This window comes from Rousettus aegyptiacus, unplaced genomic scaffold (genome assembly GCF_014176215.1).
Source record: "Rousettus aegyptiacus isolate mRouAeg1 unplaced genomic scaffold, mRouAeg1.p scaffold_m13_p_16, whole genome shotgun sequence".
Classification (NCBI taxonomy): domain Eukaryota; kingdom Metazoa; phylum Chordata; class Mammalia; order Chiroptera; family Pteropodidae; genus Rousettus; species Rousettus aegyptiacus.
The window spans coordinates 34,922,636-34,935,621 of NW_023416291.1; the positions used below are offsets into that span (position 1 = coordinate 34,922,636).

General features: G+C 56.9%; 1 protein-coding gene across 2 annotated transcripts; it reads left to right on the top strand.

The window, feature by feature from the left end:
• Positions 1-3,704: 3,704 nt before the first annotated feature.
• On the top strand, positions 3,705-11,814 carry STXBP2 (syntaxin binding protein 2). 2 transcript variants are annotated; one of them, XM_016163184.2, is made up of 19 exons: positions 3,705-3,791; positions 5,002-5,051; positions 5,323-5,404; positions 5,884-5,960; positions 6,121-6,199; positions 6,287-6,390; positions 6,748-6,896; positions 7,080-7,164; positions 7,253-7,383; positions 7,482-7,589; positions 7,885-7,942; positions 8,069-8,134; positions 8,247-8,327; positions 8,638-8,776; positions 9,209-9,318; positions 10,136-10,231; positions 11,002-11,087; positions 11,198-11,355; positions 11,662-11,814. In XM_016163184.2, the coding sequence occupies exons 1-19, from the start codon at positions 3,755-3,757 to the stop codon at positions 11,745-11,747; spliced, it is 1,782 nt and encodes a 593-aa protein (XP_016018670.1). In that variant the 5' UTR covers positions 3,705-3,754; the 3' UTR covers positions 11,748-11,814. The 2 variants fall into 2 exon arrangements, with proteins under 2 accessions (XP_016018670.1, XP_036089667.1); XM_036233774.1 differs by lacking the exon at positions 8,247-8,327.
• Positions 11,815-12,986: the final 1,172 nt, after the last annotated feature.

Genomic DNA, 12,986 nt, shown 5'->3' on the forward strand with positions numbered 1-12,986 from the left:
GCAGCTCTGCAATGGCGTTTTGAATGAGACACGAGTCTCCTTCCCAGTCCCAGCCCCTGGGGCCCAGCCAGCAGTGCCACTTCACGTGGTGCCACCTCAAGGGAGAGGCTGCTGGTGTCCTGCCATCCTAGATTGAGGCGTGACTGCAAGGTGGCCTGGGGGCTGGGACACCAGCCAGGGAAATATCTCAGGGGCCACCCCCAAGTCCCAGCATTCCTCCATCTCACAGGGACCATCACCGAGAGCTCTGACCCCTGCCTTTGGTCTGGATCAGGTACTGAGACCCTCATTCCCACCAGCACCTCCTTAGGCAGCAAACTGGGCCAGGGGGCCCAGGAGACTCAATCGCTAATTAGGTGCCCTACAAACTAGTCTTGTCATTCGCAGCTCTTGAGGAGTTGGGGGTGTTTAGGGCTGGGGCCTGCTTACCTTGATGTAGGGGGCCAAACCCCCATCCACTTTTTCTTCCTGATCCATCCTTGTCCCTGCTCCTTGGGCTTGTCCACTTCTCTGCTGGCCTCTGGCCCGGCCCTGTGCCGAAGAAGGCTTTTTAAAAGACTAGGATGTGGGGGAAGTGGATACCCAGCCCCAAATCCCCAGCTCACACCCCATCTGCTCCCACCCAGGCTTAAGCCCCATAAAGATGATCCAGATAATTGTTTTTGCCATGTGATGCTGGGACTGCTGTGGGGGTAGGAGGCTGGGCGACCTGTGTTGGGACCTTGCTGACCCAGCAGGACTCACTGGGCCCCAAGAACTCTCAGGTGGGTACAGTAGCAGGCCAGAGCAGTGTTCCCCAGTGGGGAATGGGAGCTGGCTGGCCCCATTGGGAGAGGACAGGCCAACAGGGTAGTTTGGGTGGGGTCTGCAGCCCACCAGTGGGAAGCAGCACAGAATGGTCTCACCCTATAAGAAGGCAGTTGCCATCTGCAGGGGAAGGGAAGCTGGACCTGAAGACACCATAGGCACCATCAGCCAGCTCTATCTCTGTATCCTGGCCACCTCTGCCCCTTCTCACTGTCCCTGGATTTGGTTGCCCCCCATAGGCCCCAAGACAAGGTCCGGGATCTGTCTACCTGCCACCAGTGCCAAGTTGAGCTGTCTCCTCTAATCTGTGACCCCACACTCTCCCCTGAGCAGCTGTGGCTTTCCCTCAGCGCCCTGGGAGAGGATGCTGTTGGGAGGATGCCACCCACACCCCATCCCCTCCCTGAGATGTCTTTCTGGAAACCAGTTAAAGTTTCTTCTCAGAATAAATGGGCCACACTGTCACTACCCCTGCCTAAGCACAGAGCTTAGTCCTCCTTAGGCAGCCCTCCCCCATCCAGGGTCCATGTTCACACCCTCTCCATGGCCCCAAGTCCTCAATGCCAATGTGATGTCTTGCTCTGCCACAGAAGTATTAGTTCTCTGGGGCTGCCTTAACAATACGTCACAAACTAGGTGGTTTAGAGCAACAGACCTGTATTGCCACAGTTATGGAGGCCAGAAATCTGACATCAGGGTGTTGGCAGGCCCACACTCCTGAAACCTATAGGGGAGGGTCCTTCCTTGCCTCTCCTGACTCCCAATGCCTGCTGGCAGACCTCAGTGTTCTTTGGCTTATAGCAACGGTACTTCAGTTTCTGCCGTTGTCATCCCATGACATTCCCTGTGTGTCCTTGTCTTCACGTGGCTGTCATAAGACATGACACCAGTTATGTTGCATTAGCGACACCCCACTGCAGTATGGCCTCAGCTTAATTCATCTGCAACCACACTATTTCTGAATAAGGTCACATTCTGAGTTCCTGGGGGTTAGGACTTTAACCTGTTTTTTGGAGGCAGGACACCATTCAGCCTATAACAACAGAAAAACCTGGTCACCGTCACCGACTATGGTGGGAGGTGGTTGGCCCTATAGATTATCGCCCCCCAGTGGACAGGCTGAGAAGCTAGAGGTGGTACCAGCTTCCTCACCATATCCCAGCTCCCTCCTGGCCCCTGCAATTCATCCTTTCCCCCCAGGAGCTGCAGAGGTCCCCTCCTTTTCTCTGCTAAGAAGTCTCCCTTGGTCCTCATTGTCCTCAAGAGAAAACCCAAACACCTTGGAGGCAACAGCAATGTTTTAGAATGGACTGGCCATGGCTGCACAACTCCGAATATGCTAAGTGCATTTAATTACACACTCTGTAGGCAGATTGTAATGGTATGCGAATTATATCTTAATAAAGCTGTGAAAGAAAAGGAAAGAAGGAAAGGAGGAAGGAAGGAAAGAAGAAGAGGGAAAGAGAAAATGATGGAAAAAAAGGAAGGGATGAGGAAGGAGGGAGGGAGAAAAATTCCTATCTGGGACTAGTTTTGCCTGGCACTGTCCCAGTTTTATCACTGAGAGCCCTGCATCCCCAGAACCTCTCAATTCCAGGAAGATCAGGCTGGGTTTGTCCTACCTTGTCCCACAGAAGTCTGGTCTCTGGAACTCGTCCGACCTCACCTCCTGCCCGGCCCCCCTTCCCACCATACCCCACTACTACCACTAACTCCAATCTCATCTCCTGCCCTTCTCTGCCTGGACCCCTGCATAGCTGCTCCCTGATGTCATTCAGGGTTAAGTCTGAAGGCCACCCCCTCAGAGAGGTCCTCTGGTGCCAGCCCCAGTAAACCCCCCCTGACAGTGCACTTGCTAGCATATCATTGTTAATTTCCTTTAGGGCAGAATTGATTATTTTCTATCCCCTCCCTCCTGAAGTCAACTGTAAGTGCCATGTGGCAGACCTTCTGTTGTCTGTCCCATGAAAGCGGCAAAAGGACTGGCATCTGGCTGACTAAATAAACACTAAATGAAAGACCCAGTTCATGACTCTGCCTTCAAACCCATGCCTCACATGTTAAATACGGGATCTCATTTTGCGAGTGCTGCTGGACAGTGCCCAGCCTATGACAGAATGTCGGCCCTTTGCTGGCGCACGGTAAGGACAGGCCATAGAATTTCGGGTCGAATGGGAATTGAGGTGTGTGTGACTGTGCCAGCAGTTGAGCATGTCACCCAAACCCACATGTGTATCAGCCTACAAATGTGATTGCTGCCTGTGAGGGTGTGTGTACACGGTGAGAACAAGGCTGTGAGGAGCATTCCTTCAGACCCCAATAGGCCTACTCATCATGCATGTGGCCTTGAACATGGGGTCCCACTGAGCCCACACTTCATTTTCTGTACCGCACTCTCTGTCAGGGTCTCTGGAAGGATCGAGTGAGAGTCTGGCACAGGTCCCTAGCACACAGTGGATGCTGGCTTAGCTCCAACTCCCCCTCCAGAACACCTCCTGAGTTTATCCAATGTTGCCAGAGCTTGCTGCTGCTGCTAAACTCTGGGGTACAAAAGGCAAGAGGGTCATAGGTTTGTGGCCCCGCGGCCATGTGTGAACACACATCACTCCTCAGTCTCGGAGGAACTTCTGACAGGGTGCTGGCTTTTCCTGGGGAAGATTACGGGGTTATTATTACTCTGCAATCCCACTTTCTCGCTGCAGACAGCAGGGGAAGTGTGTCTGAGCTCACGTTTGTGAGCGTGTCGTCGGGCTCCTCCAGCGACTTGGCGCCCGTCTGCTTAGATACATCCCTTCGTCCTCTCTACGAGGGACCCGCCGCGGAGCCGGGCCAGGTGCTCGGGGGGCGGGGCCAGATCCCGTGGGGCGGGGCCCACGTGAGTGACGCGCGGGACCACGCCCCCACCTAGGGAAGGACCCGGAAGCAGCGGTGGAGCCCCTTGAGAAAGATGGCGCCTTTGGGGCTGAAGGCGGTGGTGGGGGAAAGTGAGTGTCACCCTGGGCTGAGCTCATGCGTCCCCTGGGGGGTCAGGGATCAGGGGCGAAAAGAGTCTGGAACCCCGGCGGCGGGGAGTTGGGGGCCGGGCTGGGCGTGGAGACCTGACCCTCGAGGGGGCGGGTGAGGACTTGGTTCTAGCTGGACGTCTCGGCTCTTCAGTGTCGAGTCGAACGAAGTTGGCAGACTGGAAGCTAGGGGAGGCCCAAACAGGTGCCGGGGCCCGAATTCCTGGGCCCCCTAGCGTGCATAGCTGGACGTCTAGACTCCCAGGTCTCTGAGCTGGATTTCTGGGGTTTCACGCTGCGGACTGGGCCTGGGCTGGGTACACTGATAAGCGACCCTAGGTGCTGTGAAAGCTCGTGGGCGTGTTCAGGTTCGGGGGTGGGGGACGCCTTGCTCTGCTCGGTCCCCAAGTGCCTCATGCAGCCAACCTGAGGACCCAAGCGTCCAGGCCACTCAGGCTGGGTTCTTGGAGGAAGGGTGGAGATCGTCCCCGCCCGCACCTCGAGTAGTTCCGGCCTTAGCTGCTCCTTCCGCCCTGGAGTTGCTGATAACAGTGGGCATTACACTCGGGCAGGGCGGGGTCACCCGGTTCCTTCTCCCCTCTACTTCTGCGGGGTAGGGCAGAATGTGGCTCATACCTTCAGCACCTCAACTAAAAAAGGAGGCTCGTACGTAGGGGTCGATGGGGAGATGGGAAAGCCATTGATTCCATTTTACAGATGAGGAAACTGAGCTTGGAGGTTGATGGAATGACCACAGCCAGGCACATTTCAGAGCTGGGAACCAGGGGTCCTGCATTCTAGGCCAGTGAAAACTAATAGTGGTGGAATGCAGGGGGTCGTCTGGCTGAAACCACGCCAGGAGGACTAGAGGTAGCCCATGGGGAAGCCGAGACCTGTATGGAGACCTGGCTTTCCAGTTATTGTTCATTTAAAGCGTATTTATTCAGTAGCTACTTATACCCCAGTCAGTGGGCCACTTAGACCTCAAGCGTGCTTAGTCTAGTGACCTGTTCTCTCTGAACCTCAGTTTCCCTGTCTGTAAATTGGGAGTGACACCTGGAGCTACATCACAGAGTAGGGGAGTGGGGATGAGTAAACAGGAGCTAAGGTGGAAGTTCAGCCTGTGGTCCAGGTTTGGGGATGGTGGGACTAGATGACCCAGCATCCTTAGCCCACCCCTCCCTCCCTACAGAAATTCTGAGCGGAGTCATTCGGAGTGTCAAAAAGGATGGAGAGTGGAAGGTAGGGGTGAGGCAGAATGCTTTGTCCAAACTTACATGGGGGGACCTGAATGTGGGACCCCCTCAAACTCACTGAGGAGGCTTTATTCAGGTCCACAGGGTGGGATCTGTGGGCAGGTCTGGTATGGATGGGGTCCTGGCTCCTCCTTCCCGTCCAGCTAGCTGTTGAAGCCCTCAGTTCTGCCCACTGCCCCAGCCTCACCTCGGGGCAGCTACGGCCTCCCCTACCGACTTGTCTGTCCATCGGTCCATCTGTCCATCCATCTGGATAGGTGCTCATTATGGACCACCCAAGTATGCGCATCTTGTCGTCCTGCTGCAAGATGTCAGACATCCTGGCTGAGGGCATCACCAGTGAGTGAACACCCCCATCCGGTGCTCCCCAGATGGGACCTGCATGTGGGACCTCCCAAACATAGGACCATTGGGACACAGCCCCTGAGTGTAGGGTCTCCTCAGATTGTCCAGGAACCCCAAGGATGCAGCTCCCTGCATAGACAACCAGGAGCGCGTCGCCCTCCCAAGTACATTCCCCAATCGAGCAACCTGAGTGTGGGAGCCCGAGATGGGCAGACCCCCCACAAAGGACTTCTGGTTGCAGCCCCCTAAGGGGTCAGCCTCTCGAGCTGTGCAGCCCCTGTGTGTGGAACCCTGTGTAGGACCCTCAGGGTGAAGTCAGTGTGGGGACCCCAGAATGCGTGGTTTTCTATGGGAGGCCCCCAGGGGTGTGACTGTGTAATCCTGGATATGTAGAAACCTATCCATGTCTGAAACTCGCCATGTGACCCAGCCCCAGTGCCACCTTCATGTGTCTCTTCCTCTGTTCTTACTAGTTGTCGAGGACATCAATAAGCGGCGAGAACCCATCCCTAGCCTGGAGGCCATTTATTTGTTGAGCCCCACAGAGAAGGTGCCTATATGAGCGTGAGCGAGTGTGTGAATGTGTGCGTGTGCATGCCTCTGCACGTCTGCATGTGTATGGGGGCACAGGCAGCAGCTGGGAGGCCTGGGCGGAGGATGGACAGGTTGGGGGTGCAAGGCCAGCCTGGAGAGTGATCTGCTTTCCCTAGTCGGTGCAGGCCCTGATCGCAGACTTCCGGGGGACCCCGACCTTCACCTACAAAGCAGCACATGTCTTCTTCACAGACAGTGAGTGAGGAGAGATGGGGGAGTGGGGGTTGGGGCCAGGGGACATGGGGGCGGCTCTGCCCTGATGCTTCCTCTTGCCCGCCCTAGCCTGCCCTGAGCCCCTGTTCAGTGAGCTGGGCCGCTCCCGTCTGGCAAAGGTGGTCAAGACACTGAAGGAGATCCACCTTGCCTTCCTCCCCTACGAGGCCCAGGTACAGCCCACCCTAGACCTGGGCAGGGGGTAGGGGTCTGTGACCAAACAACCTGGATTCCCTCAGAAGCCGGCTCTGAGACAAGTAAAGGAGACAGCAAGTCAGAAAGAAAAGGAGGCAAGGTGGAGTGGAATGCGCTCACCACTGCAGGCACCGGCAAGGGGCAGTGTAGAGCAGACTTCTGAGTTCTGCCCAAGGTGGAGGGGATCTTTCTCCATCTCCTCCAGACATGAGTTGGGGGTACCTGCCTTCTGGATGGCAAAGTGGGCCCCGGAGGATGCCCCAGGAAGTGGCAGGTGCTGGCGACTGGAGTTGGGCAGGTACTCCACTATAGCAGTCACTCCGGTATCCTTCCAGGTGTTCTCCTTGGATGCCCCTCACAGCACCTACAACCTCTACTGCCCCTTCCGGGCAGGCGAACGGGCACGGCAGCTCGAGGCTCTGGCCCAGCAGATTGCCACACTTTGTGCCACGCTGCAGGAGTACCCAGCCATCCGCTACCGCAAGTGGGGACCCCACCCTGATGCTGACCCAGACCCTGACCCCATCTTGCATTTTACATTTAACCTCTCTTCTGACCCCAGTCCTCACCCTGCTGCATGACTCCCATCCCTAACCCCATCCTAGACCCCTAGTCTGTGCTTAGCCTTCCCCAACTGCACACCCTGTGTCTGCCCAATGCACCCCAGGGGCCCAGAGGACACTGCCCAGCTGGCCCATGCAGTCCTGGCCAAGCTGAACGCCTTCAAGGCAGACACTCCCAGTCTGGGTGAGGTAAGTGGTGTGCTAGGGAGGTGGGGCGAGGCCCCAGGCAGGGTTGGGGTCAGCATCCTCATCCTTGCCCACCCACCACTGTCCCCAGGGCCCTGAGAAAACCCGCTCACAGCTGCTGATCATGGACCGGGCAGCTGACCCTGTGTCCCCACTGCTGCATGAGCTTACATTTCAGGCCATGGCCTATGACCTGCTGGACATTGAGCAGGACACGTACAGGTGGGTGGACCCTGGACCGTCCTTTCCCCCATTACCATGGACCTGGGGCCCTGGGTTTCGGTCAGTGTCCCTGACCTTTCTGTCTCCCCCTCCTGCAGATATGAGACCACAGGGCTGAGCGAGGCCCGTGAGAAGGCTGTGCTGTTGGATGAGGACGATGACTTGTGGGTGGAGCTGCGGCACATGCACATCGCAGATGTGTCTAAGTATGTGCGTGGGGGGTGCTGGGGGTGTGGACCCTTCTGCAACACAGTTCCCCCGGATCCCCACTACCACCATCACCACCCCCATTGTGGGCTTTTCGCCCTCTGTGAGCACGCCCGTCTACAAGCCATACCCCTCAGCCGATCCCCACTGTGTCCCCGTGAGGGCTTGCACATGGCCTGGTACAGGGACCTGTGTCCCATGGCTCCTGTCGCCAGCCCTGCAAAGCCCACACTACCCTCAAACTATAGCCTTGGCACCAGCCCCCAACCTCACCCCTGCCACCCTCACCGCTAGGAGGGTCACGGAGCTTCTGAAGACGTTCTGTGAGAGCAAGAGGCTGACCACCGATCAGGTAGGGGCCGGCCTGAGTCAGGATGGGCAGCTGAGGAGGAAAGCTCCACTCTCTACAGAGTGGGGACAGGGCCTCAGTGTGGATCCCGAACATGGAGTTGTGACCTCACACCAGCCCTGTCCTCAGGCCAACATCAAAGACCTGTCCCACATCCTGAAAAAGATGCCGCAGTACCAGAAGGAGCTGAACAAGGTGAGCGCAGAAAGGGAACCTGCACCCCCCTCTCCTGAGCCCCCCTGCTACCCTGTCTCCGCCTGGACTCAGTCTCTCTTACCCTCACCCCCCCCCCCCCATTGCCCCACAGTATGCTACACACCTGCATTTAGCTGATGACTGCATGAAGCGCTTCAAGGGCTCAGTGGAGAAGCTGTGCAGTGTGGAGCAGGTGGGGGCAGGCCCAGGACAGAGGGTGGCCTGCTGAGGGGCAGAGCCTTTGGTGGGGGAGTGTGCGAGGGGGGAATCTTGGCTAGGTGGGGCCTGTGGAAAGGTGGCTGTGTTGGGGGCATGGGGCCTACGGACAGATGGGACCTGCATGGGGGGCATGGCTTGTTGTGTGATGGGAAGAACCTTCAGAGACCTGGTACGAGGATGAAGCCAGGCCACAGAGGTCTTGATGAAGACCCTGGGGATGTCCCTGCCCTGTCCCCCAGCCCCTGCCAATGGCTAACAGGACCCCTAACCTTCAATTCTCATAGGACTTGGCCATGGGCTCTGACGCAGAGGGCGAGAAAATCAAGGATGCCATGAAGCTGATCGTGCCAGTGCTGCTGGACGCAGCGGTGCCCGCCTACGACAAGATCCGGGTCCTGTTGCTCTACATCCTCCTACGGAATGGTGTGTGGGAGACAGTAGGGGCTTCGGAATCCCCTGATTCACCAGGGTCGTCAGTGATCCTGGGACTCTCTCAACCCCACAGTTCCCTGTCCTTGAGAAGCCCCCACTCATCAGGCACACCAAACCTCTCAGATACCCCTCCATTGACCTGGGAGACCCCTCATTGACTCATTGGCATGGGGGCTCCACTGACACAGAGAACTCCCCAATCTATGATTCCTCCACACTTGACTCCTCAACTAATTCCAGTCTACTCACTTTGGGGTTCCTCCCCACCCAGAATTCCCCTTGGTCCTGAGGGCTTCCCCACTGCAGGTCCTGGGACCTCCTCATATGCCACCCCTTAACCAAGGAACCCACATGGCCACCTTCTATCCTCCCACCCTCCCAGAGAATCCCACCCATGTAAGCCACCCATTCCCCACCTGCCAGGTGTGAGCGAGGAGAACCTGGCCAAGCTGATCCAGCATGCCAACGTGCAGGCACACAGCAGCCTCATCCGGAACTTTGAACAGCTGGGGGCCACCGTCACCAACCCTGGGGTATGCTGGGGTCAGAGCCTGTGTGGAAGGCAAATGTAGGTGTGTGAGGCGGCAGTGCCTTCAGGGAATTGAATCAGAGCTTGGGCCAGAGGGCGGAGGGCACATCACAGAGCTGGGGTCCACAGATTATGGTGTGGTTTTGAGGATACAGAGAATGCTGTGCAGTGTTTGATCTGGGGACTAGGGAGCACCAGGGCTGTCCCCAACCATGGATCACATGATAAGCCAGGGGGTGAGGTGTGCTCGGAGCCGAGGTCCTGTTAGTGGCGCAGTGCGTGGCATGTGAGTCCCAGGGTGGATGGCAGCATTACCAGCATTGAGATGAGGGCACACAGGCGACCCTGAGCCCCTGGACATCTCAGAGGAACCCTTGTGCACCCCACACACAGCAAGTTCCTGTGCTCAGCTCTCCACTTCGCCTTTCCTGTCTCTCTCTGGCCCTGCACATCCCACCTCCCCTGACCAGCCTGCACTGCTGGGCGGTGCCTCTCTCACGTCCCCCATCTCTCTGTCCCAGTCCCCTGTCGATCTCCCTGTCTCCCACCTCTTGGTTCCCCTATTTCCCTATGTTCTCCCATCTATGTCCCCATCATTTTCTCTTTGTCCTTGTCTCTCTTTGTCCCATCTGTCTCACTGCCTCTATATTTTTCTCTCATTCTCTCCCTCCCTCCCTCCCTCCCTTCATCTTTTTGTAGTTTTGTTCCATTTCTCCATTTTTGTCTGCAATACCCCCCCAAGACAGATGAGCCCCCAGCCCTATCTGTGACCTGCCCCCTTTGCCCAATCCCCCCACTGGCCTTCCATGCCCCTCCCTTAGGGCCCTGGGACCTCCAGCAGGCTGGAGCGGAGAGAGCGTATGGAGCCCACCTATCAGCTGTCTCGCTGGACCCCAGTCATCAAAGATGTGATGGAGGTGCCATGGTGGGGGGCGGGGGAGTTGAGCACAGGGAGGGTAGGGTTTGGGGCCCATTCATTTTTGTCAGCACCAAGTCCTGCCCTGATCCAGGCAGCGGCTCAGCGCTCTTAGTGCTCACAGTGCTAAGCCTCAGGGCTTAACGGAAAATCCCTCATGGGCATCCCCCAGCATCCGGTCAGCTCTGCCAGGGGGGAACCCCAAGTGCACACCCAAGGAATTGGGGCAGCAGAGGGGCCTCTTGTCGGGGAGCCTCATTTCTTCTCCACCCACTGGTCCCCTCCACTGTCCCCTTCTTTTCCTTTGTCCCTGGAAAAGCCCCCTCTTTCTCCTTTACCCTCCCCCCCACCAGCCCCTGGCTATTCTGGTAACATAAAGCAGAAAAAGCAAAAAAGACCAGGCCAGGGGTCCGGCTTCCTCTCTTTCTGCCTGCTTCCCAGTGGTCTTGGCCCACTGGGACCCCGTGACCTTGGTTCCACCATCCCTGTGGATCCTGGACGCCTGGGCTTCTGGGTCCCTGAAGGGCTGGAGCCTCAGACTTCTGGGTCTCCAAGGGGCTGTAGATTCCTAGTTTTCCAACGGGCTGGGGGCCTGGACTCCTGGGTCCCTAGGGATCTGGGAGTCCAAACTCCTGGGTCTCCAGGGGGCCAGAGATGCAAATGGTGTCTCCTATCTGCCGGGATCTTGGCTCTCGAAACACTCAGGGAATTCCAGAGCCTGGGTCTCATCACCTGGAGCTTCTCTCCTAAGCCTCTCCATCTGGCCCTCAGGATGCTGTGGAAGACCGGCTGGACCGCAAGCTGTGGCCCTTTGTGTCTGACCCTGCCCCCACACCCAGCTCCCAGGCTGCTGTCAGGTGTGGGTCCCTGGGATACCACCTGCTGGTGCCCAGGCCCATATTAGGTGAGGGGAGTGGTGGGGGAGTCTACTGCTGGTACTGACCTCTGCCCACCCCTCCCCACACAGTGCCCGCTTTGGCCACTGGCACAAGAACAAGGCTGGTGTGGAGGCACGGGCGGGGCCCCGGCTTATCATCTATGTCGTGGGTGGCATGGCCATGTCAGAGATGAGGGCTGCCTATGAAGTGACCAGGGCTACTGATGGCAAGTGGGAGGTGCTCATTGGTGAGTAGCCAGGACTAGGATCCCTGGGCTGGGGCAGGGTAGGGAGCTGGCCTCCCCCATGCCTGGCTCCCCAAAGCCTGGGGCCTCTGCAGGGCTAATGTCTGAGAACCCTGAGTGAGGGGAGGTGGCCAGACACCTGGGTTTCACTGGGGCTGGAGCTTGGGTTCCCAGGGGCACCTGGGGCCTGGACCCCTATGTTTCTAAGGAGTGTTCAGAGTCAAGGCTTGGTCTCCCAAGGACCTTGACTTGGAGGTGTCAGGGGCCGAGGTATCAACCCCACCTCCCCACCCCTCCCCTGCTGACCAGGCTCCTCACATGTCCTGACCCCAACCCGCTTCCTGGACGACCTGAAGATGCTGGACCAGAAGATAGAGGACATTTCCCTGCCTTGACCCGCCCACCCCTACCCTGACCTGCCCTCTTCCCTTTCCAGAAAAATAAACTATTTTTCTGTCTGGGGCCAGCTGTCTACCTCACTTTCTTTCCAAAGGAACTGTTGTTGGCCGGCCTCCCAAGGTCCCATTGTCTGTCCTGTGCCTCAGGCCCCACCACACCCTGTTGTCCTGCTAGAGGGCGTCTGAAGCTGGCTTGAGGTTAAGAACTTGGGCTCTGGTTTGAATATTGGCCCCAAGAATGACTAGTTGTCGGGTCTTGGCCAACTTGCTGGGTTCCCCATCCAAACCATGGGGCCAGTAATGACCACTGCTTTGCAGAGGAAATAAAAGATGGTGGCAGAAAGCTGATGGCTGACAGCTGCTGTTCCTCCATTGTCACTAGGCTTACCTTGGATGCCCCGATGGGATTGTTAGTATTCTAAAAGGCCAAAGTGAGCCCTGTATGCTCTCTCCCAATCCCCCAGGAGCTGTTCTGATGGGGCCTGCAGCCCCACAGGTCGGGTCTTCCATAGCTCCTGGCATCACACTGCATTTGTGTAAGTGCCAGCGTCCTGCAGACAATGCCTTATGCCCACCCCAGTGAGTTAGAACTCTCCCTGGTCTTTCTCCACACCCCAGGGTATTCCCAGGGGCTCCTAACTGCAGGACTTAACAGAGGCTTTACTGGATGTATTAGTTTGTGAGGGCTGCCATAACAAAGTACCACGTTCCTGGTGACTTAAACAACAGAAATTTATTTTCTCACAGTTTTGGAGTCTAGAAGTACAAGATCAAGGTGTCGGCAGGGTTGGTTCCTCCTGAGATGGCTCTCCTTGGCCTGTAGATAGCCATCTGCTCCTCGTGTCCTCATATAGTCTCCCCTCTGCATGTCTGTCCTAACCCCCTCTTATAAAGACACCAGTCCTATTGGATTAGGGCTCACCCCAAGGACCTCATTTTAACCAAATTGTTTCTTTAAAGGCCCTTTAAATATAGTCACATTTCGAGGTAGTGGGGGCTAGAATTTCAACATATGAATTTGGAGGTGGGGGGTGGAGGGGTACACAATTCTGCCCAGAACACTCAGCTAAAATGAGATGTGAACCCCCTAGTACTAATAAGACAGATGAGGACCCTCGTCTTTGGGGCACAGAGCTACAGCCAGGCAAACAATGACAGTAGAGGGGGCTGTGGGAGCCCAGAGAACACCCTAATCCATCTAGACTGGGGAAAATCAGAGAAGGTTTTCTGGTGGAG